Here is an 11,628-nt window from a genome sequence, read left to right on the forward strand (position 1 = left end):
TCATCTAAGGCTGCAGGTTAAACTGTGTTCGGCCTTTGTGTTTTCCTAGCCCAATACTAATAGATAGATTTTGGGCAAGGCTCCACGTGCACGGATTTATGTCATTGAAGCGTTTCCGTGTCTAGCCCACCTATAAATACATGCGTTACTACACTGTTTCTATTATTACTCCCACACACACAATACTACAGGAAATGATGGACAGTAACAGTTGTTCAGCTCATAATAGCTTGGCATTGTATGAGGTTCCCCGTTTTACAGTATACTGAAATGATTTAATAATAGATTATTTTACTTTATTATCATTTATTATCATACTTTATTATTATTTTGTCTTTTATGTTTTAAAGTTATGTAAAACTGTGTGTCTGTAACCTTCACAGCCCTCAGATTATTAGATGTATATTTTTTTTGTTTATTTTTGTAAAATGTGGCTGAAACAGGAACATATTGTTTTTAATATAAAAAATGCGCAACAATGGACAAACAATAGACAAACATGTCGGTTTCTTTGCAAACACACTGCCGACAGAGGGCGCTGTTGCCTCATAAGCGAGGGTGTGCTACTTAGGTCATATTTCGTGTGTGTGTGTGTGTGTGTGTGTGTGTGTGTGTGTGTGTGTGTGTGTGTGTGTGTGTGTGTGTGTGTGTGTGTGTGTGTGTGTGTGTGTGTGTGTGTGTGTGTGTGTGTAGGGAATGTAAAATAGAACCTATACTTTTTGGGAAACATATTTACCAATAATAATAATAACAACAAAAAGAGCAATAATAATAATTATTCCACATTATTATAATAACAGGGCTACAGCTTTTCAACACAAGGATTTTTTTTATTGAAATTGTGAGAGAATCAAAAACAAAAACAAAACAAAAAAAATACCCGGACAACCAGCATAAAACAAGATATTTTCATCTTTAAATATATTTATGAATAAGATATGCATTAATGATGCGTCCATTGGAGGAGGGCATGTTTTGACTCCCTCCGGGGGTTGGAGTGAAATAAACCTGAGGTTTTTTTCCCATCTCTATACGAGTCTAACAACACATGTTGGGTCATGACAGGCCTAAAGAACAGTTCGCATGAAGCCTGTGTCTTTCTCCTTATCTTTTTCTCTGTTGGTGCGTGCTTGCGTGCGTGTGTGCGTGCGTGCGTGCGTGCGTGCGTGCGTGTGTGTGCGTGTGTGTGTGTGTGTGTGTGTGTGTGTGTGTGTGTTTGTGTGTGCGTGCGTGCGTGCATTGTGCGTGCATGTGTGTATATGTATGTGTGTGTATGCAGCGATTAAACATGGCACACATGTTTTCCTTCACGTGTCACAGGCAGAAAAAAAATCAGCAATGCATCATAGACAGTTTTTCTTTCTCAAACCAACAAGCGCTAAATAGCTTTCATTTACAGTATACGTTCATGTAAAATGAAAAAAAAAGAAAAGAAAAAAAAAGCAACGAGTTAAACTCGAAATATATACACGCTAATATACAGCCTTGAATAAATTAATACCAATTGCATATTCTTGGATCCTAGCATATTTACAGAATTTTCTTTTTTTCTTTTATAATTACATAAATATTTCAGAAACAACTGTCTGGCAGAGAAATGACACGCGTACGTTCTTCTCGATCATCATCAGACGGAACGTTCATTTTCCATCCCTTTTGAAATATAGGCTATTCAATTCATTCATTTATTTTTTTGTTGTTTTATTTCATTTTATCTTTTATTCATTTGGATGTAGCTCTTTAAACCCTTGCACCTTAACGCTATAGGCTGCCTGCCGGAGTCAAACGCATAGCACACATTTAATTATGAAGTAGGCTGATGTGATAACACACGTTAGAAATAGGCCCATAATGTGTCCATGTCGCGATGTCTGTGGTCAACATGTCCTACATGACGGTTGTTCTCTCTAACTAGGCCTATATTATTATGCTTCAAGTTAGTGATCAAACCTCAAACACACTTTTGGTTTCCATTGTCAGTGCGTCGATTCATAGGGCCGGCGGCCCTGCATTGGCCCAGTAGACCAGCAAACGACGCCAGTTTTGTTCCTCGCAATGTTCATGGGCGAAAAAAGGTCCGGGTCAGTCCGCTGTAATGTGCTGTACAAGACAATTGTATGAATGTCCATTTATATTCAAGCCAAAGTCGTGACGGAATCGAACTAAATTCCCAGTGTGTTGGTCGGGCGGGGAAGGGACGCGGGAGAGGGAGAAACACCAATCACTTCGGAGAATCTCTCAATGGAGACGTCTCTCTCTGGCTCTCCAGGCCGCTCACCAGTCTCTGGATGTTCTGGAGCTCGTTGATCGAGTCTTTCATGGTGGCTTTGGGCGAGCCAGATCTCACACCCGAGGTCTTGTGATTGTGGTGGTGGTGCTGCTGCTGCTGCTCGGGTGCAGGACTAGTCTCCCTGCTGCCCGATTTTGAGGACTCGGAGCCGGGGTTTAGGCTGCCTGACAGGCCGGCGCTGAGCAGACTGGAGCCTTGCGGAATGGACACCGGCAGCTGGTAAGGGTTAAACCGGAGCCGGGGCCGGGAGTTGCTCAGGAAGGGGTTCCTGGACAGGGAGCCGGCCGAGCTGGTGGCGGGCATAGCGGACGCCGCCGCCGCAGCGGCCGCCATATAGGTGTATGGATACGGGAACAGGCCGCCGAACGTCGGCATGGGGATGCCCTGGAGTAATGTAGCAAAACACTACAGTCAGTAATGCACGGGTCATTTACTCCGCAGTAGGCCTACAACAGTGTCGTGTCGCTTGTGAAAAAAAGAAGCGACAAAAGCGTCGCGCTATTAATTCATGATCTATTATATACGTTTCATAATCAAATTACGTAATTAGGATGAAAGAAAATGGCAGAAAAAAGTATTTTTATGACACCTGTTAGATAGCCTAGCCTAAGCTGTTGTTGTTTAGCATAATGTGGGAAATAGCTACAGCCTAATGAAAAAGCCTAATGGAAGAGAAAAATAGCCTATATAGCTCTCAGCTCATAGTAAAACGTTTTAAAACAACCATCGTGAAATATTGTGAATACATTTTGAAACCATCACCTATTCCTGAGGCCAATATGTGCAATAATATAACAAATCTCAAGATAACAATCAAATGCTTTCCTCACACACACACACACGCACGCACGCACGCACCACGCGCACACACACACACACACACACACACACACACACACACACACACACACACACACACACACACACACACACAGCCTAAATATATACATTATAGCCTTTAACCTAGTTAATAATGAATATTGTTAGTGCTAAAGCATTTAACTTACACTCCACCCAGGTCTGTTAACAATAAGCCTATAATATTTTTTCACCAGGTCATGTTGATTTAAATTAAAGCTGCTTATGAAATACACCTGAGAACTAATGCTTTCTCTGCCTGCACCACAGCTAAGGCAAGGGGAGACAAGGAGGCGTATTAGCAGGTTTGAGCTACCATTCTTTTAGCCTGGCATATGGCAGTGGCCAAATCAGCCTCGAAGCCTTATACAGTATATCTCAAATCTCAGATGCCCATGAGCAATGACCACAGCTCTGGTACGGTGTCGTCTAACACATGCTGCAGAGTGGCCGGCCTGCTCTCTATAGCAGAGATAAATCACGTATAGTCTGAAAGGGTTGTTTCTTACCTGAGAGGCTAGCATGTGCTGGGACAGATGGAAAGGGAAGGCGCTCGCTACACCTCCCGAGCCCTGGGAGAGGCTGCCATTTTCCAAAGCGCTCGCTCCGGAGACGGAGGCCAGAAGATGCCCCAGGCCCATGGCGGAATAGGCCCCGGGGGCCATGGCAAACTGCCCGGGGTGAAACAACATGGATCCGGCGTTGAGCGGGTTAAAGAACTGCTGGCTGTGCAGGCCGGACAGAGCCAGGCTTTGTAAGTGGCTGGGGCTGAAGTGAGCGGGGCTCTCCGTCTGCACCATGAGGGGAGAGTAGCCCTCCTTGGTGGCGCTTATGCCCCCGCTGCTCTCCACCGAGTCCTTTTTGGGCAAGTCTGAGGTGTCCTTCCTGTGCCTGACGCTGTCTAATTTGTCCTTCTCCAGGTTCCTTATGCTGAATACGGAGTCGTCCTTCTTTTCGGCGCCAGGCCGCTCCCTGACGCGCTCCTCGCACCTGGAGCTGTAAGGGGAGAGTGGTTCAGGTCCAGGGCTGTTGGAAGCGGTACAGTGCTCATCCTGGTGGTCCGCTTCCTGCTCGCTGTCAGTGCACGTCTTCTCGTCTGTCAAAGACCAAACGACAAAACAAAAACACGTGTAAGCAGAGACCTTGTTTAAAAGAAAATGTGTAAAATAAAGCCAGTGCATTGTTTTGCATGTTGACAAAATCCACAGCAAGAGCCTGACCCACACAGGAGGTAATCTAAAGCACCGCATTGTATGCCTATACAGATATAGAATCCACGGCCACACCTTTAGATTGTCCCATCAAAACCCCATCTTCTCTGCACACAACAGCCAGCTCACAAACCTAAAAGCAGTTCACCGCAAAATGACTTTTTTTCCTATTGATTACTCATGCCATGGAGACTTGAGTTCAATAATATATATATATTTTCATTTGTCACATTCCTAAGACAAAAAAATGATTATAGTAAATTCCCTCATTGATTCCGGATGGGGGACCCAAATGCTTTTGAATCAATGGGGGGTAAATTTATTGTAATCAAATTACTATTTTAGGCAAATGTGCCGAAAACCAAAAAATATTATTGATCTCAAGTCTCCATGGCAAGAGTAATCACTAGAAAAAAGTCATTTTGGGGTTGAACTACTCCTTTAATGTGTGCCCTACATTTTGTATTAATTCTAGTTCTTCCAGTTGTTCAGCATCGTCAAACAATAACAATAAAACTAAGGTATTGTACACATGTATTCTCCATTTGGGAACTCAAATTAAGACAATTACCATGTAATACGAACCTAAAATTAGTCTGTTCTTGATAATAATAAAATAAAAAAAATTGACCATAATGGTTTTAGGAATGTAAACGGAACAGGAAAACGGTACAAAGTAAAACAGGTTAATGTGATAATAATATAACAAGCAAATACAAATAAGCATGTATGATACAGTGTGTGTGTGTGTGTGTGTGTGTGTGTGTGTGTGTGTGTGTGTGTGTGTGTGTGTGTGTGTGTGTGTGTGTGTGCGTGCGTGCGTGCGTGCGTGCGTGTGTGTATTTATATACACACACACACACAGCCTACAAACATTCATGTGGTAAATGATATCAGCCGCCTATAATAAATAAATAAGTCTTATTTCAAGCTCTTTATTTATTTTTATTTTTAATAAAGCTACTGATTCATCACAGCCTTTCTATCACATGCAGGTGTGATAGACATGCAGGCTCAATGTTCAATCTTTCGAAAATAATAATGAAAGTAATCCTATCCAAATAGTTAGAGAAACAAAGTGTGTGTGTGTGTGTGTGTGTGTGTGTGTGTGTGTGTGTGTGTGTGTGTGTGTGTGTGTGTGTGTGTGTGTGTGCGCGCGCGTGCGCGTGTGCGTGTGCGTGTGTGCATGCACGTGCGTGTGCGTGTGCGTGTGTTTTTGTGTTTTCTCACCTCGACTGGGTCGGCTGAACCTCAGTGGACTGGACACAGGTCCGATGGGAGAGTGGGCAGGGTCTCTGCCGGGTGGGGCTTCACTGGACGAGGCGTCAGAATCGGCCCCGTCCCGGTCTGCTTTACACTGGTCCTCTCCATACATACGCAGGGACGGGAGGGTCAGCTGCTTCCTGCAATTCAATGACACCTTTTTAGAGGACATTGTTTCAGCAAAAATAACAACTCTATGACCTTTATATACTTCAGCGTATAGCCTATACACAGTACAGTAAAATCCCGTTTATTAATTTAGCTCCTATATGGCAGGCTACACATGGCCCATGTGTGTCCCTTTGTATAGCTTACACCTTTGTTAAATTAACACTCGGATTTTACTGTGTGTACTATGGCCTATACTATATATAGGCTATCATTTATGGCATAGATTAGAGCAAAGAATTGTCAATATTTACAATTCAACTCTTGTTGTGCAGCAAAGACATGTATAGCCCTACTGCAATTGACAATTTAATGTGGTGCTGATGTTGTATGAATTAAAACGTCAGTTATTACTAATTATTATTATTATTAGGCTATTATTATTATTATCATCATCATCATCATAATTTTTACCTTTTCTCCCTCCGTCCATTCCCGGTGTCTCTGAATCCTTTGGCAAATGGGTTGTTGTCAATCTTGAGCTGGGTTATCTGTGCATGGGGAGACAAACGTAAATATTTGAGGACCCCAGCCAGACAAAAACATGATTGGACAACGTGGGCTCGCTGTATTTATTTTTCATTCGTTCATTTTGGCTTTTGTTGACAGTGCAATGTCCAGTCATATTTCGCCTACAATGCTCAGTCCAATAGTGTCTCGATTTGACCCACATTTGAGTCACGTGGTGTTGGTAACTTGATTAGTTCTGATATTCTCCAGCAAAGCCAGCCCACATTGCATGTTGTTGTCACACACACACACACACACACACACACACACACACACACACACACACACACACACACACACACACACACACACACACACACACACACACACACACACACACACACGCGCGCACAGATTTCGCACACAGATGCACAAACACCCCGGCAGAATTTGCATTATTAATAGACACGTAATGACGGCGTAATCCTCAGGACCCCCATGAGAGACATTCTGCCGCGGCATATTTCTCCACGGGGTCACACAAGCGCGTGGGGGTAAAAAAAAGGGCAGAGGGAGCGACTCGACCAGATGATCATATCAATAATTAACAACGCGGTTTGGATCATCGCTACTTCGTGCAAGTGTCTTTATTGTGAAATAAGCCCGTAGCTTATCCCATCACAAGGCTTTACTACCACGGCATTCACTGCTGCTCGAGCCAGTCGCCCCCTCTTTACGCCACCGTACACCGCTGGCCTCAGTGTGCGATACGGGGCTTGTGCTGCCTGGGAGAGGGGCCCATGTTTCCCCCCTCCTCACCTTGCATGGAACTCTGGAGGAATTCACCGGCTGACCAATGGGAGCATGCAGCGTTGCTTCCCCTCCGCCGTGCGCTTTACGCATCTGTCACGGTTTGATTGCGCAGCCCCGTTGACTGTGTGTTGCTCGACGAGCCCTAAGTGCCCTCTAATCGATTGTGACTCTTTGCCATAAACTTTACGATTGCAACAAGGCCACCAGCCCCCCCACCCCACCCCTCGACACAAACCCCAATTAGCTTCATCTGAGGAGGAGGGGGGGCTGCTATCAAATCTAGGAATTACTGATAAGAGTCTACAATCAAAGAGCGCAGCGGGACTAAAAAAACAACACATATGAAGATCTAATTCCTTCCAACTGAAGAGGCATGTTTCCTTTGGCTACTGTACACAAAACACAGCAAACCATATTTCTACTTATTTTTACTCAGCAGTTAGCCTAAAGATAGGCCTAAAACGGATTACTATTCCACGAAGTCTAAACATATTTAAAACAATGCCAGAGATGCTGGAATCACAGACAGGCCTCGCAGTAAACCTATAGCCTACCGTGCAAGAGCGCAGTAAATCTGAATTTACAGCCCAGAATATCAGCAGGTATGCTATGTTAAAAAAAGAACTATACGAGCTTTACGGAACACAGCAATTAAAAAAAATACACCACTGTATTGGAAAATTAGACGACCTACAAAATGGCCCCTCAGATTAACTCTTAACGGGAATGCTCTGGTTAGTGTAATAAGGCATTTATGCAAACTACAGGAGCAGCCATATATGAGGCTGTGTCTATAATGTTGACGCTGCTTACCTTGTCATTCTGATATGCTGTCACAGCCACGAAGTCGGTCTCCGGGAACACATATGTCCTGAATGTACTGTATGGGAGTTTGAGGATGTCATTGGCCCTCACGATATGAAACCTGGGCTGATACTTGTGCATGGAATTTAAAATCGTCTGCCGAGAGAGAGGGGGGAGGGAGGGAGGGATGGATGGGAGGTGTACATAAATAATTAAAAATCCACCTGAAGGCTTTTCTCTTTTTCTTCACACCAATATACGAGTCTAGACAGACGATCATAAGATGTAATATAAAAATAACATACATAATCCAGTACATTGTTCGTGACACACCTTTTTTTTTTATAATAATGACGGTATTATGTTGACTTTTCTGTAATTACTGGGGACTGAGGGGGGAAAAAAACCTTGCTAGCCCACACATGTTGTCATGTGAGTTGATTTGAAACCACAGTTGTTCTCAGTTCGCTTTATAATTCACAATTTAAGGACACAATGTCCAATGTAAATGAGGACTATGGCTGCATTTACAAATAAAAATAAAATAATAATAATTTTGTCTGTCGTGTCAATTTGGTTGCGCCCTATATAGGTTAGGGGAGAATTAGACACATTCTGCACGGCTGCATGTATCTACTATCTACCCTTCACCACGTGCAGCCTACTTTCTTGAGTCATTCATCATTTTTCATTTTTACAGTCTGCATGCCTATTGCACTTGAGGGACCAGGGTAAAACATGCAGGGGCCCCAGCGCACGTTGTTTGTGTTATACTCGCTCTCACTGGGTCAAGATGCGCTCAATGAAGATATCAAAGCAGACGTCAAAAGGCTCACCCTTCCAAAGCCGATTTCGCGTGATTTCTCTTTTGACCCGATTCCCCCAATACTTTAACCCCATTACCGGGCATTGCAAACGCTCTCCTCAAATATCATGTTATTTGTGCGTTTATTTATTATCTCTTAATTAATATAGCGTAACAATGAAGCACATCCAAGGAGGCAAAGAGCTGTATAGCCTAGCTCCAGACGCCATTCCACGGCACGGATGGAGGGGCCTGATATTATGAATAGCATAACTAGAAAAGGCTCGGTGAGATTCATGAGATGCTGTTGACCCTGCGGAAGTTCAGGCTAATAATATTCTTGAGAGGTCGTTGGAAAACATAAGTAGCCCTGCGGCTATGTCAGCAGTAGTTGGAAATCGAAGTGTCGACAAAGTGTCAACAGCTTTGGCCGATGCCATAATACAGCAAGTACAATCTCTTGAGAGAGAATATATGGGACGATGCATGCAAAACACGGCTGTAAACAAAACACCACACACATAGGTTTCAACGTTCTATTGCTATGACATGATAGTTAGCAACTTTTGTATAGTAGGCTACTGTACACAGTATGAGCTAAATCGTTAAATTGTATCAAATGCAAAATATGCCCTAGGCTATTAGAAATTAAATAGAGTACATACATTGCTTGTACTTACAAATCCATGCTTGTCCGAGATATTGTTCGTCAGCTTGAGTTTATGAAAAGCAACAGGCTTCGCCATCCACTGCTCTCCAGTGGCCGGGCTGTCGGGGTGAATGTACATCCTCTTGGGCATCTCGGGGTCAGCCTTCCCCGCTACCATCCAGCGGGAGTTATGGAACTTGTAGCGGCAATCGTCCGCGGCAACTATATCCATCAGCAGAATATATTTGGCTTTTTTGTCGAGTCCGTTTATTCGGACTTTGAACGGGGGGAACATTCTCCTGCAAAGAGAGGAAAATAAACACGCGATTAACTCGCTGCGATTTGTGGAACATGGCATAATATTATCATTGGCAGACTTGAAAATAAAAATACAAACGTAAAAATGTCCGTGATATATTATCGCATTGGGGGAGGTCCGTGATATGATGTCCACGCAGAAAAAAGGCTATTACAGGCGTATTGCACAAATACTATCCTAAAGCTGTGTGTGTGTGTGTGTGTGTGTGTGTGTGTGTGTGTGTGTGTGTGTGTGTGTGTGTGTGTGTGTGTGTGTGTGTGTGTGTGTGTGTGTGTGTGTGTGTGTTGTTTGGAATAGATCAGAACATCTACAAAGCCATACAGACTATAAGCCTATAGTCACATATTTATGACCATATCACTTCACCGTGCCATCTTTTTCAAATGACAGGCTGTTTACAAAATTCAGAAGCGCATCAGCCACCTCAGAACGCAGCCTGCCATGCTGCTTGATAGCCTATTTATTTAGGACGTATTAGGCCTATCTGTGTGCAAAACATATTGGCCTGTATGTTTTTTTATTGTATTTTATTTACTACAACGTTTAATAGGGCAGAGGATGTAACACTTTAATTTAATATTTTGTAAAATTGTCGTATAAATGACAATAAATGACGGTGTCCTTGTTCCGTTCAAGACATAAACGCAGAACAGTAATAATGTCTGCAAATATTTTTTTATTTGTAGCATAGGCTAATCATAATTCTTACGATCGATCTATCTAGACAACCTCTCGATTTTGTTATTTATTCTACAGATACATAATCATGGAAAATGGGTGCTGTTGATAAAAAAAAGAAAAGAAAATACAAATAAAATATATTGAGTCGGCCTTTACGCCCAGTGCAAGTTTAAACTCTGAATAGCCTACTTTAGCTTCACAAAACTACTTGCATAATAAATGCAGCTGCTTGATAAGTGGGCTTGTGGTCGTTTTTAGATTATGTGGCATGTGTGTGTGTGTGCGTGCGTGTGTGTGTGTGCATGTGTGTGTGTGTGTGTGTGTGTGTGTGTGTGTGTGTGTGTGTGTGTGTGTGTGTGTGTGTGTGTGTGTGTGTGTGTGTGTGTGTGTATATGTGTGTGCAGAATAGTACGTATAATTCTTACCTTCCGGATTTGGTAATAACCATCTCCGTTCCCACTTTATGGAACTGGTCCCAAAGATCCTTGGCTTCGAGGGTGACTTTGGGGTCGTCGTCCACCTCTTCCTCCGGCTCTAAACTCTTCAGGCTGCGGAGATGAGCCGCCTGATGGTGGTGGCTCAGCGCCGGGTGAAGCCCTGCCTCCGCCGCCCCACCTAGACTGTGGTCCGCCATGGGCTTGGTGAGCGCCCCGGGAGGCAGAGTGAGAGCCGGGAAGAACGAGGGCTGCGTGGCCGCTAGGAAAGCTGACATGGGGAAGTCGGTCGGCCGGTGAGCGTGGAAAGGGTGATAAGCCATGGCAGTCCCTGTGAAAACTGGATCTCTCATCGGTGCATCCAAAACAAATCAAAGTGAAATAATGATAGGCAGTGGTATTTCCCCCAGCAAACAGCAGTATAGGTCCGTGTCCAGAGTAAGTGGTCTCTGTAATGAGTACAGCAGTGAATTAGAAAAACAAAAATACGCGTTGTTAGCGGACGCGTTATTGCAAAGACGGGGGAAAAAGCCAAGAATTGCTCGCGATCGTCCTTCGGTGTATAGCTCCGCGATGTCCCGTGGTAAAAATATGGCCAAAGTGCGTTCAGTTCAGCGACGCTTCGAGGACAGAGGCGCGCTTTGCTGTGTGTGTTCGCCGGTCGCTCTCAGGAAAAATGCGCTCTCTATGTCGGAGGGCTGGACGGTGCGATCATTCCACACGACGGCTCCGGAGTTGGACTGGTGAGATGTTGCCCCGTTCACTGTAGAACTGTGAGTATCTCACATGTCCTTCCTGCCTCGATCCCAACACTAATGAACCAAGCCCCTTTGATTGCTGATTTTACGCTTTCTGGACCAATTGTGGGCCTCTATAGGCGTGG

General features: G+C 43.9%; 1 protein-coding gene across 2 annotated transcripts; it reads right to left on the bottom strand.

Moving 5' to 3' along the window:
• Positions 1-809: 809 nt before the first annotated feature.
• On the bottom strand, positions 810-11,548 carry tbx2b (T-box transcription factor 2b). Of its 2 annotated transcripts, none has more exons than XM_080732129.1 (7): positions 10,737-11,548; positions 9,328-9,610; positions 7,867-8,013; positions 6,205-6,281; positions 5,590-5,762; positions 3,658-4,244; positions 810-2,674 (listed from the first exon to the last, which is right to left on the bottom strand). In XM_080732129.1, exons 1-7 carry the CDS (start codon positions 11,096-11,098, stop codon positions 2,222-2,224), a joined length of 2,082 nt encoding a protein of 693 aa, XP_080588255.1. In that variant the 5' UTR covers positions 11,099-11,548; the 3' UTR covers positions 810-2,221. The 2 variants fall into 2 exon arrangements, with proteins under 2 accessions (XP_080588255.1, XP_080588256.1); XM_080732130.1 differs by having other exon boundaries at positions 9,343-9,610; positions 10,737-11,547.
• Between the last annotated feature and the right edge of the window lie 80 nt (positions 11,549-11,628).

Source organism: Nannobrachium achirus (assembly GCF_963921795.1).
Source record: "Nannobrachium achirus genome assembly, chromosome: 8".
NCBI lineage: Eukaryota > Metazoa > Chordata > Actinopteri > Myctophiformes > Myctophidae > Nannobrachium > Nannobrachium achirus.